We start from the raw sequence: 18288 nt of genomic DNA on the forward strand, positions 1-18288 counted from the left end.
TAAGTTCGTGGCCTAAGGTAGAAAGAGATGAGTTATACAGCACTCGTTACATGCACTTACAGTTCAACTCTTTGAGTGATTATGCAGGAAGTTTGAAGTTAGTAACTTATCTCCTTCTACCTTAGGCCACTAACTTATCAATCACCCCTGCTGTGGACCACTTTCTGGAGGTCCAAGATGCTGACTTCTACTAATAAGTGACCGCTGAACTAAGTGTGTAAATGTAGGAGGGGACTATGTTGAAACATACATGTGCTAGGTTTTCTAAAATTGACTCCTTCTACCTTAGGCCACAAACTTTTCAATCACCTCTTGTATATATAGTCCAAGACCTTCAGGAACAATGTCCAGCAATTGATGGTACAGTCTCCCAGCAGTGAACAGGTGCACACAATCCAGCCTGTCATTCCACTGCTCGAACATGAGAGGACAGCGCTGACAGGCGTGGCCAGGTCCCAGCCCACCTCAAACACGCTGTAATGCTTCTGTGTCTCTCACCTGGTCTGCAGCAACAGGCATTCCCAAGGCTTGAGGCCTAGATCTCGCTACAACTGAGGCGACACTGCTCTCCCGCCACCAGACAAGGGTAACAGGCCTGCGGCAACTTACATTATCAGTGTCCAACAGAGTCTCGCGATCGCAAGTGGAATGTCTGAGACAATCTCCCACAGTTATACTGTGCCAATTATGATGCTTCCTAGTAGCAGGCAGTTCCTTCATACCCAAACCAGCTCAATATCCTGGCCAGCTCATTCTCCACCATCCTGGCCAGCCCCTTCAATGCCTCAGCTGCCTCCCCCGCCAACACCAGCAGTTCACTTTGAAGGAGTAGCCTTGCAGTTTCTGATATCCTTGGAGGAGAATTGGCTTTGGATCATAAAAAACACATTTTATAAAAGCACGTTTGGTTGGCCCCCGAGAGGCCGTTGTGTGCGCATGCACCGCCATCTTGCCAGCGGCTGGCTATAATTGAGTGCTTGAGATACAGCGTGATGCCGTCTCCAACCAGGAAAGAGACCATCCTAATGCATTTCAAATCATAGTCAGAGACTGGAACCAGGCTTGTTTGTAGAACACATCTACCAATTACCATCAGCATATAACTTGCAGCACAAGAAGGTCTAACATACTAGACCGCTGTTATACTAAGATAAGGAATGCCTACTGTATTTTAGTAAATTGGACCACTTGTTGCTCCTTCTTCCTGCTTACAGGTTGAGGCTTAAGAGCAAAACTCTAGAGATTAGCACAACAAAGTGGATGGCAAAGGAGTGGCTATGGGATTGCTTCGAGTCATGGACTAGGCCATGTTCATCTGTAGATCTGAATGAATACACCATGGTTGTCATGGAGTTTACTAAAACAGTTGTAGGCAAAGGTGTCCCCACAAAATCATTCAGAATCTTTGCCAACCAGAAGCACTGGGTGGACCATGAGATCCACAATCTGCTGAGGGCCAGATCGGAGTCCCTCAAGTCCGGTGACCAAGAAAATTACAAGAGGTCCAGGTGCGATCTCTGGAAAGCCACCTCATGGGCAAAGTGGCAATTCTGGACTAAACTTGAGTCAATGAAGGATGCTTAACAGTTGTGGCAGAGCTTGAATACTATCACCTCTTATAAAGTTACATAGGTGATAATAAAGCTCTGCTTCCAGATGAGCTCAACGCCTTCTATGCTCGCTTTGACAGTCAAAACAGGGAGAAACCATCACGAACCCCCACAGCATCCTATGACTCTATGATTTCAGTCTCTGTGGCTGACATGAGAGCTGCTTTCAGGGGGTGAACCCACGAAAAGTTTCCGACCCAGATGGGGTACCTGGCCAAGTACTGAAGAACTGTGCTGATCAACTGGTTGGAGTGTTCCCTGAGATCTTTAACCTCTTGCTTCAGTAGTCTGAGGCACCCATCTGCTTCAAGCAGACTTTATTTATACCAGCACCTGAGAAGAACATAGTAACCTGCCTCAATGACTATTGTCCAGTAGTACTTACATCCATAGTGATGGAGTGTTTTGAGAGGTGGTGATAAAACATATCAACTCTTGCATGAGAAGCGACTTGGATCCGCTCCATTTTGCCTACTGGAGTAACAGGTCAATCGCAGATGCCATCTCATTGGCTCTTTATTCCACCATGGAACATCTGGACAGCAAAGGTACGTACATCAGGATACTTTTTATCAACTGTATACTATCATCCCCTCAAAACTAATCATAAGCTCCAAGACCTTGGCCTCAATATCTCCTTGTGCAATTGGATACTCAATTTCCTCACTCGCAGACCCCAGTCAGTTTGGATTGGCAACATCTCCTCCAGAATCTCCGTCAGCACAAGTGCACCACAAGGCTCTACTTGCTTTGCACTAATGACTCTGTGGCCAGGCACAGCTCCAATGCTGGGGTGCAGTGCTGCTGGAGCTCGCTGGAGCGTCACTCTGGCACCTCTGTGAAAAAACAAAGTCAAAATAAACAAGCGGGGAATTTAACAGCAGTCACTTATTAAATAGAGGGAATTTTACAGAAGCAGGGGTTGGGGAGAGGGGGTGGTGGCTGGTGGGGAAAATACCACTAATAACATTAGGATATTTGATGGTTTTTGGTGAAATCCTGGAGCTGTGACTGTTTTGTGAAATTCCTCCTCACTTGACCTGTTGTCCCAGCATACCCTGCTGTAGCCTCCCGCCATTTCACAGATCCTCAGTCTCTCTCAGCACTCGTTGTTTGAGCATTGTTCGCTGAGAAAATAAAAATATTATATCTTTTGAAAAATGGCATGTCGCTTGCCGAAGTGGGCCGTAAGGTTGGTAGGAACGAATCGAGCATTCGTACAATAAAGCAGAAAGAAGCTGAAATTCGTGGAAGTATTAGTGCTACCCCTACAATGGCAAAAATGGTCTTTTTGGTTCGTGATAAAGTGTTTGCAAAGACTGAGAAAGCATTAAGTGTGTGGCTAGAGGACATGTCACAGAAGCATATCCCTGTTGATGGCAAAATTATGCGTGAAAAAGCATAATTTTCATACTTGATTACTTGGTTCCAATTTAGGTGGCTGAAAGTGTAAAAAAACCTATTTGCTTTATTTCTGTTATTTTTATACCTGCTTAGGAGCACTGCTAAGCGCTGCGGGCCCTGCTGTCTGCTTTGACTCAGTCGTATTAGTAAGGCTACATCTGTGGTGGTCCATGGATTACTCGCTAATACAAAAGTAAATTTTTCTCACTACAACCCTATGGCTTCTAAGCAAACAACATTAACTTCTTTCTTTCATAAACAAGCTGAGGAGTGTAACAAGAATAACGTACAAGAGACTGATAACAGTAAAAGTGACAAAAGCTGTGTTTCACCTGCTTCCAGTTCAAATTTTCTAACCAGGTCCAAATGCAGTTCTGAAAGTAATGGTCCTTCGAAGTCAGGCTTGTATCCCTGTTCAGATGTTTGGACTGAAGAAATGTGGAAGAAAAAGAAGGAAACTTATTCCTGGTTAGATTTCAAGGATGATAAACTTGGGTGTAAAGTATGTGCAAACAAAAGCAATCTGACACTTTTCACTTCCAAGGGTTTGAGGCTGTCAAATGAATGGCAGGTGTACCAAGTATCCTATGATGGAGCGGATCGAAGTCTCTTAGAAAACAAATTGTTGATTACAAACTATCAAAAGCTCACACTGCTGCTCTAAGTGTTGAAAATATAGCTAGTGAAGATGTTCTTGGAAAATTATGTGACACCATGAATGCTTCACATCTAAAGGCAACTTGTTCAATTTTTCGTTCTGCATATTATTTAGTTCAGAATGACAGACCATACTCTGATCACTTTGACTTATTGGAACTTCAACAAAAAATGGTATTGACATTGGATTTGGACTGCATTCCCGCACCAGTGCTACAGAGATAATTAATCACATACCCATTAATATGAAAAAGAAAATTTGCCAGCATATCAAGCAGATAAATGGCAAATTTTCTGTTCTCATTGATGAATCAACAAGCCTGAGCATTAAGACTGCCCTAACAGTTTATTTGAAATGTGAAAGTGATAAGGAAGGTGATCCCCATTTTATGTTTTTAGATCTAATTGAACTGCTTGATCAGAAAGCTGCAACTATTGTTAAGCATCTATTGAACTCTCTCAATAACTATGGGTTTGATGACTCTTACTTGAAACAGAACTAGTGATGGGGCAAGCGTAATGCTTGGTGTCAAATCTGGCGTTGCTACAATTCTCAAGGAACATTACCCTGATGTTATAATTTGGCACTTGCAGAACTTGCAGTAGGTGATTCAGTGAGAGAAGTTCATGGAATAAATCATTTTCAATCATTTATGGACAAATTATACTCTGTTTACAGTAGATCACCTCTAAATCAAAAGGAACTGTCTGAATGTGCCTCTCAACTAGAACAACAAATTTGCAAAATAGGCCGTGTTCTGGGCACCAGGTGGGTAGCTAGCTCGTTTTGAACAGTTTCAGCAGTGTGGCAAAATTACGAAGCACTGTGATTTCATTTTGAAAAAGCGATGAAGGATGAAACAGGATCTGGGAGTGACAGAAAAACCAATGAGGGCCTATTGAAAAGACTCTCTTCAGAACAGTTTCTGTTGGACTTAGCTCTGATGTATGACATGTTGCATGAACTTGGTTTACTGTCAGAGTGTTTACAGAAACACATTACTACGATTGTTTATGCAGACAAACTGATCCAACGGAGCATAAGATCACCGCATGGACTGAAAGAGCAACCTGGTACAAAAACTCTAGAAGCTCAAGAGGCAGTTGAAAAGGGGAAGTTTGGAGAAATTACCTTAACAAGCAACAAGAGTTTCTTACTAGTCTTATAAACAATTTGCAGCACCGTATGTTCACGGCAACATCCTTGAAAGGTTCTCAAACTTCTAAACCTCAAAGTATGTATAAATCCCTGCTAAATGAAATGTGCGTCCTTGATAAAGATAACTGGCCTGCTGAAATACCGCCTAATTATTGGAGAAGCTGCAATATCATCTCTCTGTAAGAGGTTTAAGCTTTCTTCTTCCTCTGTAATAAATGCCTTCAGAGATTATGTGGAGGATCGTGGACGCCGCGTCCCCCAAGATTTACGTCCATTACTGAGCTGTTCACAAGTTATTCCTATTAGTACTGCTGAGTGTGAGAGAGGATTCAGTCACGTGAACTTGATAATAACAACAACACACTCAAGAATTCTCATAAATCATGTATCAACACTTATGTTTGTTAAACTACACGGACCTCCTCTAGTTCAGTGGAATCCTGAGCCGAATGTCACATCATGGCTGCGGTATCACAAATCAGCAGATGACACCAGGACAAGAGTTGCTTCAGACCCCCGAACACATATTACACCTGACCCTTTGTGGAAATTACCTACATTTGCTAAGTAGGTAATTACTTTTAAATTGGTAAAATACATGATTACTGTCTTTTTCTTTACTTGATAATTATAGTTTATGATAATTAGTGAGTGCAACTGTGCAATACTTTGTCATATTATTAAATTAAGTATTATGTGTTTTATTGTACCAGTTATACACTGAAATGTAGTGATAATTAATCTTGTTAATGTCTTAACTATGACTATATTTCTGTGGAGCTCTGGAATTCGTATATTTCATTGAAATCTTGGTTTAGTGCTTGGCATTATAAGAAGCCCTATTCATATATATATGTCACACCCAATTTGTATACCTGCTCATTACATGAATGGGGCAAGGAAGTTGCCCAGTACATGAAATGAGCAGCTACACAAATTGGGTGTGACATATATATATAGAGAGAGAGAGGATATAGGAAATGGCAAGCATTTTGTCAGCTCCGGCACCTAAAAAATTAGCACTGCACCCCTGCTCCAATGGCATATTCAAGTTTGCTGATGATACTGCTGTTATAGGCCAAACCAAATGTGGTGATAAATCAACATATAGGAGGGAGATTGAAAATCTGGCTGAGTGGTGCCTTAACAACTACCTTCTGCTCAATGTCAGCGAGACGAAAGAGCTGATTATTGAGTTCAGGCGGAGGAGACCAGAGATCCAGGAACCAGTCCTCATCAAGGGATCAGAGGTGGAGCGGATCAGCAACTTTAAATTCCTCGGTGTTATCGTTTTGATGGAGCTGTGCTGGGCTGAACTTGTAAGGGCAATTACAAAGAAAGCACAGCAGCACTTCTACTTCCTTAGGAGCTTGCCAAGATTCAGTGTGATACCTAAGACTTGACAAACTTGTGTGGTGGAGAGTATATTGACTGGCTGCATCACAGCCTGGCATGGAAATGCCAATGCCATTGAACAGAAAATCCTACTAAAGTTAGCAGATATGGCCCAGTGTACTATGGTGAAGCTCTCCCCACCATTGAGCTCATGTGTATGAAGCGTTGTTTCAGGAAGGCATTATCCATCATCAGGGATTCTCCCCACTCAGGTCATACCCTCCTCTTGCTGCTGCCATCAGGAAGAGGGTACAGGTGCCTCAAGACTCATAACAACAGGTTCAGATATAGTTATTACCCCTCAGCCATCAGGCTCTTGAACCAAAGGGGATAACTTTACTCAACGTCACTTGCCCCATCACTGAAATGTTTCCACAACGCATGAACTCACTTTCAAGGACTCTTCTTCTCACGTTCTCGATAGTTATTGTTTGTTTATTTGTTTATTTATTTATTTATCTCTGTGTATTTGCAGTTTATCATCTTTTGCACAGTGGCTGAACACCCAATTTGGTGTGGTCTGTCATTAATTCTATTATGATTATTATTCTATTATGGATTTGCTAAGTATGCCTGCAAGAAAATGAATCTCAGGGTCATATATAGTGATATATATGCATTTTGATAATACATTTGCTTTGAACTTATTGTCCTGTGCTTTATGCTTGCACCGAACCACAATCAATTCTGGTACGTTTCACCTACTGGCAATAAAGTGATTCTGATTCTGAAGAGCACTTTTAAGTGATGTTTGCATCTCAATATTTTGTCCTGATTGAAGCAGGTGGTCATTGACCAATTCAGCTAAACTAGGTTACATAGAGCTGTCAGCTGCTGTACTGTTTGCATTTGAAACGAGTTCCGTGCATTATTCATATATTGCAATCTTTACTCTGTTTTAGGGGTTATCAATTTAGTGCAACACGAAGCAAAACAGTATGCATTAATGAAGTACAAGAAGCATACAATTGATTGAGACGTAATGGACTGCAGAGCCGTCTTCAGGCGTAAACTTCCATGACCGAATGCTTTGAGCATAGATACCGTGATGTGCTAATGGGTTAAATCATGAAGGTAACCATCTCATATGTATTTTCTAAGCTGGACATAAAATCTTAACATCACTAACCAGAGCCAGGGAAGATGGTGCCAGCAGTTTTTGCAGGCCTAGGTGACTTCTTCCAGTTTGTCCACGAAACAGCTTACTCTTCTTCTCTCGTGTCTTTCCTTTCTTTTCAAGGTGGATGGGGTTCTGTTGGAGCCTGTGATCTACAGTTCAAACAACAGTTCTTCACAAGCGGTGGGTTTTTGGACCGGAAGTGCAGCCTGGCACTTCACTATCTCCAGGAACAGTCTGAAAGATGTGTGCCTTTGGGGAGGGAATGGCTCTACAGACAACCCGGTTCCTCACCAACTGAAGCAAAGTGGGAGACTGAAACATCTGGAAAGCAGGCAGTGTGTGCTGCTGTCGGAAGAAGGCCTCTGTTCTTGAGCGATGCCTCTCTCTTTTGATGGAGAGTGACAGCCTGTCAGTCCTCGAGATGGGGGGCTTCGAGAAGGAACACAGAAGACTGGAACAGTGAGTTGCTGTTCTCCACTGCAGTTGTTGCCAGGATATCTGTCTATCTCTCTCTCCCTCCCTCTCTCCCGCCTCTCTTCTCTCACAGAGAGAGTCTGTCTGAGATACCAGTGCTGGGTTATGGACTCTAGATCAAGGTCTCTTGTTGGGGGGCAGGGTTGAGCTTTTGCTATTGCTTGCATGGTTAGAGGGGTTTGTGGGGAGGTCGGTGCTTCTGGGGCAAATAGGGGGAGGGTCGATGCTGTTGCTGATGCAATGGGGGGCTTTGGGGTTCTGATGTTTATCATTCATTCTATGGGGTTTCTTGTTTCATGGATGACTGTGAAGAGTAAGGATTTCAGGTTGTACACTATACATTCTCTGATATTAAATTGTACTATTTGAATTACATAGCTCAAACAACATACAGCACAGGAGCAGGTTCTTTGGCTCATGATATTCGTGCTGAGCATGATGCCAGTGTAATCTGCACATCTGCCTACACTTGGTTTCTTTTTCTAAATTCACTGTGATGTTCATGTATCTGTCTAAATAGCTCTTAAATTTTGCTATCATTTCTGCTTCCACTGTGGTAGGGATCTAAGAAGGAATTTGAGGTAGATCACCCATTTGCCATTTATTTACTTGTTACAACACCAAAGAAAGCCATTCAGCCAGTTGGACTCATGCCAACCCCCATCACAACAATCTCATCAGTCCATTCCCCTTCCACTATTTCCTTGCAGCCTGCAATCCATTCTAACTCAGGTGCTCAACTTCCCTTTGACTCAACAGGGATAATTTACTGACAGTGATCAATGAGGATAATTTCCAGCAGCTGAGTAACCCACCAGCAAGTCATTCGGATGTGGAAGGAAACTAGGGCACCCAACAGAAACCTATTTGTCATGCAGAGAGAGCATGCAAAATCCATGCGGGAGTTCAGATTGAGCCCAGATCGGTGAGGCTGCAACACTAACTATTGCTACCCTTGGCAAGTGCACTGTGGCAGATAGTTACTACTTGATTTCAGTGTTGACCTGCTTGGCCTTTCTATTGTTGAATATGGGGATGCCTCCTTCTTCAATGAGCCATTTAGTTGTCCATTACCATTGGCAACAAGATGTAGCAGTACCGCAGAGCTTTGATGTGATTCAACGTTGTAAGTTACCTTTTTAACTTGTGTCCATTGCGTGCTTTCCATGCGATTTAACAGGCACGTCGTCTTGTGTCGTGGCTGAGAGCACAGGACAGGACAGTGCATGATAAATTATATTAGCTACTGCACACAATCAACATAAGGGAGCACGGAAAACTCTTGGCATTAGAGTCCACTGGTGCTATGGTTATGGCACCATACATAATTCATCACATTAAGTCATTAATTAATTTGAAAATTCATATCTGAAGACCCTAAGAGTTGCCTAATTTTTGTCTAATTCCATTTGATTCACTGGGATCTAATCTTGTTTAAAGTTAACTTCAATCTGGTGCTTTCATGCACTATCTTGTATAAACACAGCTATTGTAACAACAGGTAGGCTGTAAACATAAAATTATCAATAACATTTAAAAAAAATAAATTTGAGATACTCAGCAGATCATGCAGCATCAGTGCAGAAATGGTCTCTGGCTTTCTGAGCATCAGATTTCAAGCATCTGCAGTTTTTACTTTTATCAGTTTGAAGTTGCATTATTCCTCCATGTTGTTATTCAGTCATCAGGAAACAGTAATCATGAAAAAGTACAACTATTAGGGCAAGAGTTTAGCTCAAGGCATCATATTAGTAGGGATATTTCATTGTCTTCCTCGTCTGAGTCCCAAATGGCCTATCCTTTTTTTTTTCTCAGATTGCAATCCCTGTTTGTAGATTTCTCAGCTAGAGAAATAATCTTCCTGCATCCCCTCTGTCATGGTGTGTAGGAACTTTGTAAGTTTCAGTGACATTGGCTGAATTTCTTCTAAACACTAGAGAATACAAATCTAGTCAACTCAACCTCTCCTCGTACAGCAGGCATGCTATCCCAGGAATCAATCTAGTGAAACTTCCTCTATGACAAGTATACCCTTTAGGACAGGAGACTAAAATTATTTAGAGTACTCTCAATCCCAAAGTCCCGCATAATTGTAGTAACACATCTTTATTCTTGTACTCAAATTCTCATGCAATAAAGGCAAACATACTAGTTACTTTACTAATTGCCTTACCTCATGTGCATGTTAGCTTTCTGTGATTCATGTTCAAAGCCATCCAAATCCTTGTAAACATCAACATTACTCAGTCTATCACTATTTAAAAACATACTCTTTTGCTGAAATAGACAATGTCACATTTTTCCACATGATATTCTATCTACTCACTGACTTGCTTCTGTCCCCTTAAATCTTCTTTTCATTCTCTGTACAACTAACAATCCTGCATCATCATCAAACTTGAAAACATGACATGGAGTTCCCTCAAAGAAATCATTAATGCATATCCTGAGTACCAAGAGTCCAACTGGAAACCTATTTATCACAGCTTGTAGGCCTTAGAAAAACACATTTACAGTATTCCCACTCTTGTTAATTAATTCATGACCCAGTGTGCTACATTATCCCTCAAATCCCGATGCTTTATTGAATATCCTGTGTGGGGCCTTATCAGAGCCCTCTGAAAATCTAAATGCACCATGTTGACTGGTTCTCCCCTATCTATTCTACATTCTCAGTGAACTCCAGTCGATTCAGCTCCAATATATGAGGCTGTGGAGGGCTCAATACAAATGGAAGACATTGTACTAAAGTGTGGACTATAAACAACCTGGGGCTGAAAAAACACAATTTTGAGCTGGTAGAGGATGAATTAGTAAAGAATTGATTTCATTTACAGCAAAACATGGACAACAATGTAAAGTGATCTAGGTTCGGCCTGCCTCCTGGAGCAGTGGAAAATAAAAACAGATTTCAAACTTACCCTTGTTTTTCTTTTTTTTTGCGTTTCACTCTATAGGTTTTTAATATATTGGGACAATTTCTTTCTCCTTATTGTAATAAATAGTCAAAAGCAAATGGGAAATAACCTGGAGTGCGGCTGTGTGACAGCTTGAGCTCTGTACCGCCCCTGGCGGGGTGCTACCAGCTATGAAGATAATGTAGGGGAGTGAGCTGCCACCGCGGCTGTGGTCACCATTCCAGCGCGGATCACTTCCTTAAAAAAAGAGCACAATACTGGTCTGCACGTACAGAGCGGTTGGGAGCCATGGCGGAGAGCGGAGTTAGCGGGGGAGCGGGCGGGCTCCAGCAGGGATCCCCGGCCATGTGTTTCGGAGCGGCTAGCGGCAGTGGCTCGGACTCAGCGACGCCCGTGGCGGTCTCCCTGGCTGCGCCCGCGTCCGTGTCGCTGTTCGGCTGCGCTGCGGTTGCGGAGAGCGGCCGCTCCGTTGGTTCGGGCAGCCAGCAGCAGCGGGAGAGGATCGCGCTGAGGAAGGCGCAGCTCCGCAGCTATCCCCGGACAAAGAAACTGGAGAAACTCGGCGTTTACTCCGCTTGCAAGGTAGCGACCAACTCCAACGGGGGGCGAAATTATACCGGGACCGCGCATTCTCACCAGTCAATCTAACTCGTTTTTAAGACAAGCTCTCGAATGAAGTGACATGTCAGAATTAATTTTGTTTTGACCGTATATGTGTCAGCTTGGATTGTTTTCCAACAGGGGGCGGGTTTGTTTCTCTGTCTGGCGCTTATGTGTTGTAAACAATGTTAGGATCACTACATGCTGTGTCATTTTCTGAAACTGATGACAGTTTTATTTTAGGAGCATAATGTCATGATCGTGTAATTCTCTCCTGGATTATGTGATGGGTTATGTAGTGTAAACAATGCAAGTGAGGAACTTTTTATTTCAGGTTGACTTTTGATAGTGTCGCACTGTCAAGAAATCTAGCCATTAATTGTAACAATTTTAATTGCAGACAGGAATATGTAACTACACTTACTAGCATCTTTCAAATAATTAAGTTTTTAAATATATGGCCTGCTGAATGAAACGTATATTCAGCAAGATACGTACCAGTTTTAAGGACTCTAGTTTTCTCAGTAAGTTAAGCTGAGACGATGTAACAATCAGATTTATTTTATGGAATGTGCGAACACGAATATAACAGGTGCCCCGATGCAAAGTGTGAGGTGACAGCGACACAGATTGGAAATGCTTTCTTCACTGCTCCTTTTATCGGGAATAAAAATGAGATTTCAAACATATGCAAAACTTTAACGAAACCTGCTATTTTTTAGTAATTCTGTAAACAGAATGTAAAATGGGGGTGGGGTGGTGTTGCAGAATAAGAGTAATTTGAAACTACGGAACATTTTGACAGCATTGGGATGCCAGGTTAATTAACTGAAATGAAATGAAATTATGAGCTTTTAAGGAACTCTGATTTTTCACCTCCTGCCGGATTATAACTAGTTAGGACTATCTGTCTGTTGGCCGTTTCGTTTTATCAGTGAATCGGTGAACACGACATTTAAACAGTGGTTCAAAAAAAAACGGGATTATTTCAATTCTTATTTCAATTCAGCTTTCCATTCCCATTCTGGCATGATTACTCCATCTCTTTCTTCCACGGTCTATGGTCACCTCCTATTAGATTTCTGTAGGACTTGAGGCCTTTACCTCTTCCACCCAACGCCTACCAGCTTCTTCATCCCCCACCATCCACTTCCCCATCACCTGGTCTCACCTATCACTTCACAGCTTGTCCTCCTTCTCCTCCTTCCATCTTCTGATTCAAGCTTCTGCCCCCTTCCTTTCCAGCCCTGATGAAGGGTCTTGGCCAAAAATCTGACTCTTTATTTCCCTCCATTGTGTTGGGCTCATGGCCAAGTGGTTAAGGCGTTCGTCTAGTGATCGGAAGGTCGTTAGTTCGAGCCTTAGCTGTGGCAGCGTGTTTGCGTCCTTGGGCAAAGCACTTAGCCACACATTGCTCTAGTGTCTGTGTGAGGATTGGCGCCCCACACAGACTTCCAATCTGCGCCTTGTAAGGCATGAAAATTCCCAACACAGGCCTCTCATGGTCTGAGTCAATGTTCCCTCCCTCCCCCTTCCCTCCATAGATGCTGCTTGATTTAGAAACATAGAAAACCTACAGCACAATACAGGCCCTTTGGCCCACAATGCTGTGCCGAACACGTACTTACTTTAGAAATTACCTAGCCATAGCACTCTATTTTTCTAAGCTCCATGTACCTACCCAAGAGTCGCTTAAAAGACCCTATTGTATCCACCTCCACCATCGTCGCCAGCAGCCCATTCCATGGATTCACTACTCTCTGCATAAAAAAACTTACCCCAACATCTCCGTAACTACTTCCAAGCACCTTAAAACTGTGTCCTCTTGTGCTAGCCATCTCAGTCCTGGGAAAAAGTCTCTGACTATCTACACGATCAATGCCTCTCATCATCTTATACACCTCTATCAAGTCATCTCTCTTCCTCTGTCACTCCATGGAGAAAAGGCTGAGTTCACTCAACCTATTCTCATAAGGCATGCTCCCCAATCCAGGCATCATCCTTGTAAATCTCCTCTGCACCCTTTCTATAGTTTCCACATCCTTCCTGTAGTGAGGTGACCAGAACTGACCAGGGTCCTATACAGCTGTAACATTACTTCTCAGATCTTGAACTCAATCCCATGACTGATGAAGGCTACTACACTGTATGCCTTCTTAGCCACAGAGTCAACCTGTGCAGCAGCTTTGAGTGTCCTATGGATTTGGTCCCCAAGATCCCTCTGATCCTCTACACTGCCAAGAGTCTTACCATTAATAATATATCCTGCCATCATATTTGACCTACCAGAACTAACCACCTCACACTTATCTGGGTTGAACTCCATCTGCCACTTCTCAGCCCATTTCATCCTATCGATGTCCAGCTGTAACCTCTGACAGCCCTCCACACTATCCACAACACCTCTAACCTTTGTGTCATCAGCAAATTTACTAACCCATCCCCCCACTTCCTCATTTATAAAAATCACGAAGAGTAGGGGTCCCAGAACAGATCCCTGAGGCACACCATTGGTTACCGACCTCCATGCAGAATATGACCCGTCCACAGCTATTCTTTGCCTTCTGTGGGCAAACCAATTCTGGATCCACAAAGCAAGGCCCCTTTGGATCCCATGCCTCCTTACTTTCTCAATAAGCCTGCCATGGGGTACCTTATCAAATGCCTTGCTAATTTGTTAGTTTCCTCCAGCATTTTGTGTGTGTTACCACAGAGGATCTGTTGTGCCTGCTGAATGGTATACGGTATGTTCCTAATCCCTTTAGGCTGAAGAATCTTGCAAGTGCAATGGCTGGAAGAATCCTAACCCTCCTCCAACTCCTCCGAGAGCCAACTTCCAGCAGGCCGCTGTCAGCCTTGCAGAGCAATGCCGAAGCTGTGGCCATATGCTAGGTAGGTACAAATTTCTCTTGTACACTTTCTGGCTGAGAATAAAGAGCAGTCTAACTCTGAAGTCAGACAGTGATCAACGAATTTTAACTTAACAATTCTTTAGCTTAACATCATCATTAGAAAGATCGCCATTACTTCAAGCCAGAAAGCTGGATTTTTCATTAGAAAGTCTATCAGAGTTGGAGCTGGTGCAGTTGTATTTTTGAAAGTATGAAAGTGGAGACTTGTGCATTGTTACTGCTGGCTACTTACTGGATCTTCTCAATGATCTAAGTTCACTAGATTTTGATTTTTTAGAAAAAGTAAAAAGATTTTCTCGTGTTTGCGTTAAAAAATCTAGATGTATTTTGTGGTGAACTGGGGTGAAATTTTCAGTGTTGTCCTAACTTAGTGAAAATTATTTTTACTGCCTTAAAATTTCTCTGATCTTCCTTTTCAGTAAAGTTGTTCCTCAGTAAACCAAGTAATACTAAAAATGATAATTCAGAACACTCTAACCACCAAAAGCATCCATAATGTTACATTTGGCAAGATATCAAGTAAACTATAAACTAGTTCTGCAAAAAAGGCATACTGCAGAGAATGAAGGTGAATGAAGGTGCAAGTGAAGTTTATTGTCATTTAACTATATATATGTATATAATGTATATAACCATATAATGTATATAGAAATGAGACAATGTTTCTCTGACCAGGGTGTAAAGCACAGTAATGCACATAACACACAATAACTTATGAAGATAAGGATAAAATCTACAGATGAATCACACATAAATAACAAACTGAAGTGCATTAATATTATATAGTGTGAGGTACAGAATAGATTAATCAGTGACACTTTGAATACAATATGGTGGGGAGTTCAAGAGCCTAATGGCCTGGGGGAAGAAACTGTTTCTCAACTGACCATTCTTGTTTTTATGCCTTGTAGTCTTCTGCCTGATGGTAGAAAGTCAAAGAGGATGCTGGATGGATGGGTGGGATCCTTAAGCATTCCTGATAAATGTCCCTGATGGATGGTAGGGAGACCCCTATGATTCTCTCATCTGTTCTCACATTCCCTTGTAGGGACTTCAGGTCCGATGCTGCCATACCAGATGGAGATGCAACTTGTCAGGAAGCTTTCAATAGTGCTTCTGCAAAATGCAGTTATATGGGAACCTGGCTTGCCTCAGTCTTCTTAGGAACTGGAGGCACTGCTGTGCCTTCTTGTTCAGGGAGGTGATATTAAGGGACCAGGTGAGGTCATCAATGATAATCCAGGCCTTTGGAAACTAGGCCAGTGATGTAACCAGCAGATTAGTTAGCTGCATCACTGAACTGACATTGCTAGTTCCTACAGACATGTCAGTTGGACAATTTAAATTAGTTAAATTGTATGTGGAGTGCAGTTATTATATGGAAATATGACATGAAGTTAGCTTTTTGTTATTTAAAAACTCATCTGATTCATTAATTATATTCCAAAAAGAAATCTGCTGTCATTATCCATTCTGGCCTCTATATGACTTCAGAGCCAGTAATGTAGTTCAATCTTGTGAGCCCTTTGAACTAATTCAGCAAGCCATCTGTGGAGGGGAGAGGTAGAGAAGGACAATAAATTCTGGGCAAGACAATGGCATCCTCATTCTGTGAATAAACTAGCATAATTAGAAGTTGTAAGTGTTTAAAAATATTTTTATCTTGTGCATTTAGTCATCAGTGATTAATAATTACTAGAATATCACTGGGAAAAAAGGAATAAGTTAACATAGAAACATAGAAAATAGGTGCAGGAGTAGGCCATTCGGCCCTTCAAGCCTGCACCGCCATTCAGTATGATCATGGCTGATCATCCAACTCAGAACCTTGTACCAGCCTTCCCTCCATACCCTCTGATTAGTAAAAGAAAAACTACAGATGCTGGAAATCTGAAATAACAAAAAAAAAAAAATGCCCAGCAGGTCAGACTACATCTGTTGCAAAGAAAATGTTTCATACCAAAAACATTCACCAGGACTGAGGAAAAGAGAAAACACATTTGGTTCTAGTTCTGGAGAAGGGAAGAACAAAGGGAATATCTCTGATAGGATGAGGTCAGGATTCTTATGGGGGTAAGTCAGCCGGTCACTGGTACAATGTGAGTAGTTAGAGAAAGCACTAAACATAATTTAAGAGACGCCGGCCATTACAGATTAAGAATACAAAGAAAGTGTGAAAATATGTGGAAGAGGAACGCAGCAGGTTAGGCAGTATCTGTGGAGGGAAACAAACAGTCACTGTTTCAGACCAGGGCCTTCAGCACGACTGCAAGGCAAGGGGGAAAAAGCCTGAAAAAGAAGTTTGGGGAGAGGAAGTGAAACCAAAGTGGATGGCTGGGGGAGGGGGGGGATTAAGGGGTAAAGGGCTGAAGAAGAAGGAATCTAATAGGAGAGGACAGTGGATCATGGAAAAAAGGGAAGGAGGAAGAGTGTTGATGTGTAGGCGAGAAGAAGAGAAGGAAGGAGAGGGTAACCAGAATGGTGATTGGAAAAAGGAAGGAGGGTTAGAGCAGAAATTACTGAAAGTTAAAGAAATTGATGCTCATGCCATCTGGTTTGAGGCTACCCAGATGGAATATGAGTTTTTGCACTTCCAGTCCGAGTTTGGCCTCATCATGGCAGTAGAGGAGGCTATGGACACGTATGTCAAATGGGAATGGGAAATTGAATTGAAATGGGTAACCAACGGAAGATCCTCACTTTTGTGGTGGTTGGAGTGAAGGCGCTTGACAAAGCAGTACCCCAGTCTGCATTGTATCTCACTGCTGGAGAGGTGGCTGCATTGTATACAGCAGATAAACCCAACAGACTCACAGGTGAAGTATTGACTCACCTGGAAAGACAGTTTAGGGCCCTGAATGATTGTGAGGGAGGAGGTGTAGAGCAGGTATAGCATTTGTCCTGCTTACAGGGGTGAGTACTAAGAGGACAAGTTGACAAGGGAGTCATGTAGAGACCAATCCCTATTGAAAGCGGAAAACTGTGAGATATAGATGTGCTTAGTAGTAAGATCCCTTTGGAGATGGCAGAAGTTATGAGAAATGATGTGCTGAATATGGAAGCTCATGGGGTTGGAGATAATGTCGAGGGAAAACCTATATCTGTTATGACGGCAGAAGGATGGGATGAGGGTAGATGTGCGGGAAAGTGGAGGAGATGCAGGTAGTGGAGGGGAAACCTTTTTCTTTGAAAAAGGAGGATACCTCATACGTGTTAGAATGGAAAGCCCTATCTGGAGAGCAGAAGCAATGGAGTCAGAGGAACTAAGAGGGAGAAATAACATTTTTACTATTGATAGGATAGGAAGAGGTATTGTCTAGATAACTATGAGAGTCAGTAATTTGTAAAAGATGTCAGTGGATAGTTTATCTCTAGAGATGGAGACAGAGGTTGATAAAGGAGAGAAGAATGAAAAGTTGTGAATTGCAAGATCATAAGCCACATACAGCAGCTCAGTCTATGCTCATGGAGGGCTAAGTACTAAATCAATACCACAGAGGGATGGCCTGCAGCAGAAATGGCCAGTTCTAATGCAGATGGAATGACAATTCTTTAATGTTGTAGAATTTGTTATGGAGTCCAGATAGCTGCAACATGTCCAAAAAGAAGTATCTGCTATATCTCAAGCTTGCGTTGGACATCATGATCATGGCAGTGCAAAGACCTACAAACTGACAGGCAAGAGTTGCAGTTAGATGGAGAATTAAAGTGGCAAATAACAGGGAGGTTTGAGTTGCTTCATGGATCAAACCTAGGTGCTCTGGAAAATGGACACCCAATTTGCACTTAGTTTTTCTATTGTAGAGGAAACCACATTATGAACACCAAATCTATTAATAGCACCAATGAAATCCCCAAGTTAAATGCACATTTTGTTCAGTTAGAGCAAAATACAACAGTTGCTGAAAATCTGAAACAAGAAAACTCAAGCGCTCAGCAGAACATGCAGCCTTAGAGCGGAGAGAAACAGAAAATGCCATGCCCTCATCAGAACTGGTAAAGTGAGAAAACAAGCGGATTTGAGTTATGGCGAGCCGAA

General features: G+C 42.3%; 1 protein-coding gene and 1 long non-coding RNA gene across 11 annotated transcripts in view; one reads left to right on the plus strand and one right to left on the minus strand.

Moving 5' to 3' along the window:
* The window catches only part of kat2b (K(lysine) acetyltransferase 2B), a 115077-nt gene that overhangs the window by 11011 nt on the left and 85778 nt on the right, over positions 1-18288 (plus strand). For 9 of the 10 annotated variants that reach the window (XR_011885465.1, XM_072253669.1, XM_072253670.1 and 6 more), the window contains exons 1-2: positions 10915-11319; positions 14103-14229. Coding sequence is in view for 9 of the 10 variants with exons in the window: in XM_072253669.1 (XP_072109770.1) it covers positions 11026-11319; positions 14103-14229 (421 nt within the window). In the remaining variant the exon portion in view is untranslated. Of the gene's footprint in view, positions 1-10914; positions 11320-14102; positions 14230-18288 lie in introns of those variants that run through there. The other variant, XM_072253676.1, reaches the window with a different exon arrangement.
* On the minus strand, positions 123-11376 carry LOC140195414 (uncharacterized). Its single transcript, XR_011885466.1, has 3 exons — positions 10741-11376; positions 3347-3442; positions 123-2446 (listed from the first exon to the last, which is right to left on the minus strand). It is a non-coding gene; the product is annotated as an uncharacterized lncRNA (long non-coding RNA).

The sequence above is a fragment of the Mobula birostris genome, chromosome 3, assembly GCF_030028105.1.
Source record: "Mobula birostris isolate sMobBir1 chromosome 3, sMobBir1.hap1, whole genome shotgun sequence".
NCBI lineage: Eukaryota > Metazoa > Chordata > Chondrichthyes > Myliobatiformes > Myliobatidae > Mobula > Mobula birostris.